The sequence below is a fragment of the Nothobranchius furzeri genome, chromosome 9 (genome assembly GCF_043380555.1).
Source record: "Nothobranchius furzeri strain GRZ-AD chromosome 9, NfurGRZ-RIMD1, whole genome shotgun sequence".
NCBI classification, from domain to species: Eukaryota; Metazoa; Chordata; class Actinopteri; order Cyprinodontiformes; family Nothobranchiidae; genus Nothobranchius; species Nothobranchius furzeri.
In genome coordinates, this window is record NC_091749.1 from 37,303,795 (window position 1) to 37,314,551 (window position 10,757).

Genomic DNA, 10,757 nt, shown 5'->3' on the forward strand with positions numbered 1-10,757 from the left:
GTGTGTGTGTGTGTGTTAAACACACGCACGCCCAGGACAGGAGAGGGAGGGATGAAGGTGACTGACTGCATCATCACAAACTCCTGCCTCAGAGCAACTCCCCCTCACAGAGCAGCAGCAGCAAGTCCGTCTTCGCACTCAATCCACAGAGGTCGAGACAAAGTCCATCCACGTCGCCATGGGGACGAGCTGAACCGAAGAGGACGGCTCGAGACGTTCTGTCCGTGTAGTGAAGCACCGGTTTGCGCGCGAGACTCCGCGGCATCAGGGGCTGCTCCGCTCTCGGCAGGAGCTGCGTACCCACCTGGGTACCTGCGGTGTCTCACACCGACGTTAGCGGGCTGAGAGACCGCAACACGGTGACAGGAGTAAGTTACCCGAGCTTGGCGCCACTTCAGCGGTTCAACAATGCGGCTGACCCCGACAAAGTCACTCTCCTCGGCTTCCCTGCTAATAATCCTGCTGGCAGCTCCCGTCTCCGGCAGCTGTGAGTAAACACTGGCGTGCTATGGCACGAGCTAGCTCGCTAATATTGAGGATTAATAGTTAAGTCGTGGTCCCCTCCTTTTTGGCAGCGCTTCTCTCCCTGCTTAGTCAACAACGTTGTGTTAAGTTAACAAACTTTTGGTGTTCTTCTCTAGTTTTAATGTCTCCTAAAGAGGCGAGCCAGTTCCTGAGCAGACACCGGAGGGCAAATCAAGTCTTCGAGGAGACGAAACAAGGACACTTGGAGAGGGAGTGTGTGGAGGAGAGGTGCTCCAAGGAGGAGGCCAGAGAAGTTTTTGAAAACGACCCTGAAACTGTGAGAATAAATTGTTTTAAATATATTTCTGCAGGCCAAAGTTATAAAGCTGTAATCGTTACTACCAGCTAGATGCTAGTTCACAAGGTGCCCTATTCAAACTGATAGTACGTTAATGACTAGACTGGTTGTTTGGGTCCTGGGACCCGCTAGTCGGCAGCACGCTTGTTTATGTTTATGTATTTAGCAGACGCTTTTGTCCAAAACGACTGGCAACACTTTATTTATTTATTTATTTAGCCTGTGTGACAAAAACTGATCGAGTCCTCCTGAATAACAATCGCTTGGGATTTTCAGCTTTTATGGTGACACTACTAGTTTGACACTCACAACAGCATTTTCCATTAAACCAAAGCTTATCTATGGAAGAAACATCTGGAAATCTTCTCTGAATTTCTCCTCAGCTTTGGAGTCACTGAAGTTTTGCACAAGTACAGTGTGCACGGATGCATGCAAAACCTTCAAATCGTGACCATTTCAATTTAATCTGCCGTTTTTACTACTAGAAAATTAACAAGAGGCACCACTAATCTGAAGAGCATGCTCCCACCTTCATTCCCCTTGCTCTTAACAGTTGGCCCCAACTAAAATGTGCACTTGTGAATATTTGCAGCAGATTAGTATCTGTAAGCCTCTTAAATATGCCCAATGTGTGAAAAATAGTCAAGCAAGCTTCAGGGATATTAATAGTCGATGTGAAACTCGGCTTATTAATTCGTATCTGTGAGCTATTTTTACCTGCATGTGCCGGTGGAATGTTGATTAAAGCTGCACGATTGGGATTAATAAGTGAGAACAGTCCAAGGAGGCTGGTAAACCTTCTGCCCTTTAACTGGAGATTTGGGATTTGACGTAGTGAACTGCGAGTGACTAAGTCAGGCAATCAGTGACTCAGATTATTTTTGTCAAGAGGTTGGGAGCTCAGGGAGAACAGAAAAGACAAAGGATTAAAGCGCCAGTCTGCAGGACTGAGAGAGAAAAATGGGAAGTCAGGTGGCATTAGAACACATTGATGTGGTGCATGTAGAAATATTTTGTCTTGGAGCAAGGAGAGGATTGAATGGTTGACGTTCTTTAACCATTTCATTACACAGAACTGCAGCATCATTCTTAGCTGCATTATTCATTCAGAAGGTTCCCATCTCTGACTCTGCAATTTCCTTTCTGCTGCAGCTTTTTGGCTCTGCAGAGACGGAGAGCGAGAGTAGGGCTTTCCTGGGTTATCCTTTGCATCCTGTACAAGTTGTTAAACTGTTCAGAGACCTTAGAGGATCACACAAGTGACTTTTAGTATGAAATTTAGATACAGCTGTACTACACGTATAAGAATCGGCTTACCAATCTGTTTCATTAAATCAAATCATGGATGTAATCTGGCTGGATGTGGTGGATCTGTTTCCAACTTAAATCTGGCTTTAAAACTCACCATTTTTTCCCTGGTAGCAAACTGTGTGGTTCTGAGACATTTTTATTGCTTCATCTTCAAAACGTTGATCTGCATCTGGAGGAGGAGTGCTGCAGTCAGCAAGCGTGAGAGATGCTACAGGTTTCAGGAATGCAGGAAGTTCTGCAGCTCGTTACACAAAGCAGAGCAAAGTCATCTCAGTCCAGATCTGACACACAAATATGAGGAGTTGAACAGAGTTGACAAATCCTGCAAACCCCGCCGTTTATTTAGACTGTGTCTGGTTTAGATTTGTGTTTTTATGTCTGGAACTCTGACCATCTCCCATCTCTTCTCCCTCATGCAGGACTACTTTTATCCCAAGTATACAGGTGAGTGTTCGTTCCATCTAAAACCCTGCAGGCTCGCTCGCTTCAGCTGGCCTGATTGATGCAATGCTTGTCATCTTTTTCATTTTTTGCAATCAGTTTTGCCTTTTTTCTTCCCAGCCTGTGTGGAGAAGTTTGGTGATTCTGAAAAGAAAAAACAGGATCTGATCACCTGTGTTCACAGTAAGTGTTCACACTATTTTCTCAGTTTTCTACATTCAGAGACAGAAATGTTTTGTGTGTGTGTGTGTGTGTGTGTGTGTGTGTGTGTGTGTGTGTGTGTGTGTGTGTGTGTGTGTGTGTGTGTGTGTGTGTGTGTGTGTGTGTGTGTGTGTGTGTGTGTGTGTGTGTGTGTGTGTGTGTGTCTGTGCTGCACTGCACTGCACTGCAGTAACACCTCTCTGCACCTCTCCCAGGCATGCTCTTCTTATGTTTTTTATTTCTTTAAAGCAAATCCAGGTCACTCTTTGCAGCATGACACATCTAACGGATTCTGTGACTTTTTGTTGTGGGCTGGTTGGATCCAAGCCCAAGGGATGGAGTCAAACTGCAGCTTTTTTTTCTACACCGATGCTGCACGTTGCTGAATGAGTGACACACCCCCTCTGGCGTCACACACACCCACTCTTTGCGTGACTGCACCAGCCTCTTCGTGAGCTGGCTGCGTGAAGGGGTGATGTGAGTAGAGGGCAGGATTTTTTTGCTGCATCAGGATACAAGAGACGTGGACCGACCCGGCTTCGCTGCTATTGGCTGTGCAGTCTCCAGCCCGTTTCATGACTCAGCTGCAGCTTTGTGGGCGCTTACAGATACGGTGCTTTCACCATCGGCAAGCACACCATCTCTTTCTCATCACTTTTTTTTAACTATGCTAATGTCATTTGACTCTTCTCTGCTTCTGCTCACTGCAATGCAGAACACTAATTCACTGGGCACACCTTGGTTGGGTAAACTGGGTGCATTTAATCTTCATTATGAGGTGTATAAATTAATAAAAAATTCATATTAAAGAACTAATAAATTTGCAATAATTAGAAATTAGCCACCACACTGCCTTGATTATTATAAACTAGCTATAAAGATTTATTCTGATGCTGCAGCTTTAATGTTTTCTGTGCTGAATGTTTTTTTTTTCTGCTGAGTAAATGGACTCAGCCACACACTCATCACGTTATTTGGAAATCCACTTCCATTACTGACATTCAGCATCTTTTGCCCCTTCTCAAGGAGTCAGGTTGGTTTCTGACTGACTCTGAAAGAGAAATAAAAGTCTGGTGCTTATTATTAATGTTTTTGGTTCAAAGTTGTATGTTTTAATATGAAGCTGCTGAGTTAAACTGAAATCAAATAATGGATCGTTTCGTTTTCGGGGGTTTCCATATGTGAACTTGCCTCTGCTTTCCTGTCCTTTTGATGTCTTTTGAGTCTGGGCTAACATGCCCAGACATGTCCGAGTCAAACTGCTCTTAAGAGAAGGAAACCGAAGCAAGAGAGGGAAGATTTATGTTCTCTTACGCAAGCCAGGAGTTAGAGAGGGTTCAAGTGGAAATATTTATCAGATAAGTAATGCAAACATTTTTTTAAAAGATCTTTTTGACCTCTTTTTAATTTGAGATGACTTACAGTGAGAATAATAGTTTGGACACCTCCAGAAGGCCAGCTTAGCCAGCATGAAGTTATTGATGCACAGATGGGTACCCTTCCTCTGTCTGCTCTGATCTACGGTTACGCTCCAGCAGATCCGTTTCATCCACTCCGTTTCTAAAAAAGCACCAAATAATCCGCTGCTCTTGTTTTTCTGTAGATATCCCAGACCAGTGCTCCCCTTCTCCTTGTAACGCCAGAGGTACGGTGCGCTGTGAGGACAAAAAGGGTGACTTCCTCTGTCATTGTTTCACCGGCTGGACAGGAGCCAGCTGTGAGAACGGTACTACCACCATCATCATCATCACATAGTTCTGTGCTAGAGCTCAGCAGAGTGGGGATTTTTGCAGCGTCGGTGCACAGATGTTCTGACCTTGGCTCTGACAGCAACAGCAGCTCATCCGAGTTCTGGATTCAAAGATCCCACTTCCTGTCGCTGTTCTTCCACTTGTGTTTTAGGTTTGACTATGAGACACTGCAGCTACGTGAAAGTCGATTCTTGGTTTCATCTTCACCTGTATTCTTTAAAAAAGCTTTTTTTGTGACACACTTATTAATATCTAGCCAGTTTTTAAGGGTGTGAATTATTTGTCGGGTCAGTGTGAAGTCAGTGAGCAGGAACGGCAGTCACAGATCAGGAATGCATCCCTCTTAGAGGTCAAAGCTTGTTCATGTGCTTGAATTTAAAAGAAGATACTTTTTTTTTTATTCTGACCTGAGAAAATGAGCGTTAGAGAGGAAATATATGGAATAATTGTTTATAAGCAGACGGGAACTTTTCCACTATGACTCATCATACTACCTCACCGTACATGAGAGGATCCTTTAAGAGCTCTGTTCACTCTGGGCTGAACTTTTTCCAGTTGATGACATCTCTGCTTCTCATACGTCTGCTCTAGTCCTTAGCCAGAGTTTTCTAGTTGTTTGTAAAGGTTTTTAAAGTGAGATGACTCGTAACACCAATTCGGGCTACGTAATAATTAAAGCCCAATCCAAGAAATCTTCTTCACAGGTTGCCATTTTGTCCTGGTTTCATGTTAACATCGGTAATGTTCCTCTTCCAGATGTCGATGAGTGCATCGAAAATGGAAATGGAGGTTGTGACCAGGAGTGTAACAACACCATAGGGAGTTACCGCTGCTCCTGTCACCAGGGCTACATGCTGGTCGGGCGCCACGTGTGTTACGGTGAGCCACTCTAACAGCTGGAGTTACGTAGAGCTGCAGCTGGTTTAACAGCTTTACACTGACTTCAAGTCCTACATTGCAAGTTTACAAAGAAACCATTTTTTACTTGTTTTTGAAATATGATCGGTCACATGCAGGCTGAATGTGAACATAGTCTTGTACCCCTATTTCCTGCTTTAGCAGCTGATCCAAAATAGAAGGGGAAGCACTTGGATTAGAAAATTCAGTTAGGTCTATCTGACGCTGTCACTCACTCATCTTGGCTCGTGACCGGGAAGGCAGGTGTTGTTTTAGCATCCAGGAGAGAGCAGAGCTCACCACTGCTAGTAGAAGTTAACCAATCCTTCCGACCACCACCACTAGCAGGTAAGGTGGGTTAAGTGTCTTGCCCGCTTTTCTACTACGCTCCGATTAGAAAAGCCTGCTAATTGCACGTCACATCGTTAGCATTCATTCGAAATTAGCATTCATGGGCTCACCTGGGAAGGCTGTTGTTTAGCATCCAAGAAACAGCAGAGCATGCCTTGACTAGGAGAAGCTAACTCTTAGCGTTAGCAACTTCACCACACAGCAGAACTCCTTCATGCTTGTGTTATTTGTGGAGATAAAACATCAACATTTCAGAACCAATGGAGTCAGTAGTTGAGTCACATTGCTGTTAGCCAATCAGAGGTGAGATATCCAGATATCAGGAAGTAAGACTCCAAATCCTGCCATGTTCAGCTCCCTACTCTAGCTCACTTCTACCCGCTAAAACAAGAGCGTGAGAGCTTTCCCCCCACAGAGATCAACTCGAACCATTAATTCATATTAGAGACCACTGAGAATGTGTTAAAACACAAGTGAACTATGTTGAGTTTTATTTTGAAGTATTTTTCATAATAAAGTCAATAAATCTGTTTAGTAACGCATCACTGACCTCCCTGTTGGAACTGATCATGAAACAAAGCTGAACTTCTTTGTTTTTCTAGATGTTGACGAGTGTGAGGATGTAAGTGTGTGTGGAACGGCCCGCTGTGAGAATTACGTGGGCAGCTACGATTGCTTGTGCGACATCGGCTACGCCTACGACAACGGGAGTAAAAGCTGTGTTGGTAAGCGTGTGTAACAAACCATGCGCTACATGAATGAAACACGAGGGAGAACAGGGACAAAAACACAGCCTGAGACACATGTTTAAGCCTCAGCTGGGCCCGGTGGAGCTCCGTGGTGGGGGGGTTGGGAAAAGAAAGCAAACATATTTGGAGAAATTCTGCACAAGTAGGTAACAGGTCACCACTGAATGTTTTCCAGTCAGCCAATAGACAAAAAAAACCTTTGTTGCATTAAAATATTAAAAAAAATAGCACATTACTAGATGCATTTAAGATCTTACTGCCTGCTCTAGATGTACAGATCAGATATAAAATCTAAAATCCTCTTAAGTTAAAAAATAAACATCCCCATAATCAGAGGATGGGTTTCTAAAATCCATGTTTTTCCTCTGCGACGGGAACTGGACTTCCCATAACCTCGGTTCCTCCTCGGAGAATTAATATCTATTATAGTCGATCTCCTCTTGGCCATTTAAGGACGTTCTACAGCATCAGTCACCACTTCACTCAAGTGTGCTTCACATTCCTTCTCCTGATGATTTATCTTTTCCCATGCAGTCTCGTGAAAATGACGTTTTGATATTTCTCGTATAAGCTCCTGAACTGTCCGCCTCTCCTTCATCATTACACCACAAACATCCGTCTCTCCCTCTCAGATGTGGATGAGTGTGAGTCCGGTGTGTGTGAAGGCGAGTGCTTGAACACTCCAGGGAGTTTCCGTTGCTTCTGTGATGGTCGTCGGGGCATGAAGCTGGGAGGTGATCTGAGGAGCTGCAAGGTGCAGAACAATCATTTTTGTTGTTTATTAACCTGACTAGATGAAGATCCGTTTAAAAGTACTTGATTTGTCCTTAGCGTTTATTTAGATGACATATTTGTACCTTAGAGGAGTCAGAGAAGGAATTTCAGGCAGCTCTTTATTAAAAATAATAAAATTCTCATTGTTTTCGTTTGTGTTGCAGCTGATAACTCCCTGTATGTCACCGTCCCTGAAGAGGAACCCCCGCTCTCTTTACCTTGGTCGCATGTTTAGCGCCGTGCCAGTGGTGCGGCTGCGTTTTCGCCGCAAGGTTCACACAGGGTGAGGATTATACTTACTGTGACACAAATATGAGCAACTGGAGTCATTGTTGTTTGCTGAGGCGGCTTTAGTAAAAGATGTAATTGTGTTAAAGCACGGCAGTTCTCCAAATGGAGCAGTGAAACCAAGTAAAAATATTTAGCTAGCTGTAGGCTGTTGATAGTTTAATTTGGCGAGTGTGTTTGTTTCAAAGCAATATTCTAACATTCTTCTCCGTCCCTCTGCTGCTATTAGATTTTCAGCTGAATTCGACTTTCGCACGTACGATCACGAGGGGGTGATCTTCTTCGCGGGAGGTCACCTGGACAGCTCTTGGATCGTGCTGGCAATGCATCGTGGGAAGCTGGAGCTGCAGCTGAAGTACGGCGCCATCGGAAGAGTGACCAGCAGCGGCCCCGTCGTCAACGATGGCCAGTGGAGAAAGGTTGGGGAGGGTAACTCTTCCAGCAGCCGTTACACACTGATAAACATGCTGACTGGAATGTTCTGGAATGTTTCTGCTTTTCCCAGATCTCCGTGGAGGAGCAGGGCCGGAGTCTGGTGATAAAGATCGACAGGGAGGCCGTGATGAAGATCGCTGTGAACGGTGATCTGTTCACGCTGAAGAAAGGCATGCACGAGCTCAACCTGACAGTAGGAGGAGTCCCTTTCAAAGAAGACGGCCTCGTCTATCAGGTGTTTGTTTGTATGTGCTTGTTTCCTTTTCCGAATATGCACCACACGTCGATGCTCTTGGAGTAGTTCTCGACTATCATAAATTGGAGTGCGTCGTGTAGATAAACCCTCGTCTGGACGGCTGCATGAAGGAGTGGCGCTGGCTGACGGGTGAAGATACCTCCATCCAGGAAACCATTCGATCCAATGAAAACATGCAGTGCTTCAGCCCTGAGGATCCTGGAGCGTATTACCCCGGAACAGGCTTCGCCCTCTTCAACATCAGCTACGGTAGTGTGGGTGTGTGTTATACATCATCTGATTTTGCTTTGTTGTTAAAGTTCTTCATGTCTCCACTTCAGAATCAAAAAACCTGAGCATCCAGATGAGCGTGCGCCCAGTCTCTGCTACGGGGGTGCTGTTTGCACTGGTTTACCAGGACAAAGTGCCTCTCTCCATCAGCCTCTCTGATTATAATCCCACATCAGACGAGTGGGGAGATGTGAGTAAAACACCAAACCACGTGCTTTGATTGTTCTAGAAACTGATCTTCTGTTTGTGTTCAGGTCATTGTGGTTTCCGTAGGTAACATCGTCACTGCCAGCTCTCGTGTGTTCTCCTGTGATGGTGAGCGCCATAATATCCAGGTGACCATCTCAGGCAACCAGACCCTGTTGCTGGTCGACGGCGTGACGGCACAAAGCGACAACGTAGAAGTTCCAACCGAGCTCTTCTCGCATTCCACCACCTATATAGGAGGCCTTCCAGGTGAGGACACACACTTCTGCAGGAACTGGGTCGCGTTTTCAAGCTGCCTGTTGGAACACAGCTGTGCCATCTCACGACTCATTGTTTCCCCTCTCAGATGTTTCCCTTGTGTCCACGGTGGTGTCGGCACCCTACAGCGGCTGCATGGAGGTCAGCGTGAACGGTCGGGCTTTGGACCTGGACCGAGCCGTTCATAAACACAATGACATCCGCTCACACTCCTGCCCCCTGCTGGACTCCCACCAGTGAGCAGTGCTTGAGTTAACCCAAACCGGTCCATTTATTTGAGGCAACGGGGATAACATCCACTAGATTTCTAAAAGCTCTGACAAGCGGGGAGATGTTTTATATTTAAATATCCTTTTAAACATGTTAACAGATGATGCAGCTGAAGTCTTCGCACAGAATCGCCTCCTTCTTTCCTCCGAACTGTGATGGCAGTGCTGCCTGGAAACATCTGCTGGGGTATTTACTATTTCTCTCAGCAAAGGATATGGCAATAAATGTCCCATAACAACTGCCCTTTTATCCCAGCCTCATCACAGGGTCTAATCCAGATTAGTGGTAAAACTTTGGTTTCGGGGTCAGTGGTCGCCTCGTGTCCATATTCGCAAAATATGTGCTAATGTCGGGACAAACAAAGAGGATCAGATAAGTTGTTCTACATCAGCTACTGTAATCAATAGGTACGTTCCAAATGCTGAACCCTCCTTATGAGCTCCAGCATCGAGGCGCCGCTTTGTGTCTTTGTAGATGCCGTTGCACATTGTTGCAGGTATAAACGGACCGCGCTGTAAAGTCACTTAAGATTTCCTCACCATTAGAGCAGCGCTCCTTGTCTACCTGCAGCCTTAAATATCAACCATGTGCCTACACAAGAACCGCCAACATCTGCCGTGTTAACAGGTAGAGCATCTCCCAACGCTGCAGTGCTGTAACAACCCCACAAACATCCAATAACATGTACTTACTCCCAGCACTGACTGGTTCTTGGTCTGTAATCACAAACTTTCTCCCCGTCACAGTTAAATGCTGCCACACTCCAGACGTTAGCCACAGAAGCACAGGGGCCCTCCCTGAAGGGGAGACAAAGCACTGCTTTACTACTCGCACCACAAAAGCTACTGAGATGACGATGAGTGCTCTGTAATATACTGTGTATGTAAATATTGTGATTGTACAATGCTTTAGAAAACACAAACGCAAACCCTACCTTCTGCTCCCTGAGGTTTCATGCACAGTCAACAACAAAAATTGCAATTTCTGCATCCGAGAACGTTTTCGGGAATGTCTGTTGTCGTCTTCTCGATGCAGAAGCATCACAAGACACAGAGAGCAATAGCCGGGGTTCAGAGTAGAATCAGTTCTTAGGAACTCTTTAATTTATCGGTGCTGAGCAAATCAAAATCCCAAACCATGAATGTGGGAGAAAGTTAGAATGCCAAAGGGCTCCAGTGTTATTTTACCTTCCTGTTTGATGGTTTGTTTTTATAGTTTTCTGTTGAATGAATGCTAATAAAAGCTTGATGTTTGTATTATTTTTTACCATATATGTTGCATCTTTGATCTTTTCTCGTGTGTTCCACTTTAAACTGCCAGTACGTGTTTGATGCAAGAGCCAAGTCTGCTTTTTTTGAGCTTTTACTTCCCTCAACTGTAAAAATCCTATTTAAAAATAAAATCAGCTGTATGGACATCAGGAAAGGGCGTGTCTTATTAACAGCAAACATCTGCATAAGTGGAGAAGAGCTCGA

General features: G+C 45.0%; 1 protein-coding gene across 1 annotated transcript; it reads left to right on the forward strand.

Annotated features, from left to right (window-relative positions):
- The first annotated feature begins 55 nt into the window (after nt 1-55).
- gas6 (growth arrest-specific 6) lies at nt 56-10,553 on the forward strand. The gene is made up of 15 exons (XM_015953389.3): nt 56-487; nt 642-802; nt 2,554-2,578; nt 2,696-2,758; nt 4,380-4,502; nt 5,284-5,406; nt 6,378-6,500; nt 7,157-7,278; nt 7,463-7,581; nt 7,816-8,005; nt 8,092-8,256; nt 8,358-8,526; nt 8,598-8,737; nt 8,802-9,003; nt 9,101-10,553. The coding sequence occupies exons 1-15, from the start codon at nt 409-411 to the stop codon at nt 9,250-9,252; spliced, it is 1,956 nt and encodes a 651-aa protein (XP_015808875.3). The 5' UTR covers nt 56-408; the 3' UTR covers nt 9,253-10,553.
- The last annotated feature ends 204 nt before the right edge of the window (nt 10,554-10,757 follow it).

Bases quoted from the DNA above. Each gene is read 5' to 3' on its own strand.
- gas6 (XM_015953389.3), top strand. From the start codon at position 409: ATGCGGCTGACCCCGACAAAGTCACTCTCCTCGGCTTCCCTGCTAATA. The intron at 803-2,553 runs GTGAGAATAAAT...TCCCTCATGCAG, and splicing joins TTGAAAACGACCCTGAAACT to GACTACTTTTATCCCAAGTA. The intron at 4,503-5,283 runs GTACTACCACCA...TTCCTCTTCCAG, and splicing joins AGGAGCCAGCTGTGAGAACG to ATGTCGATGAGTGCATCGAA.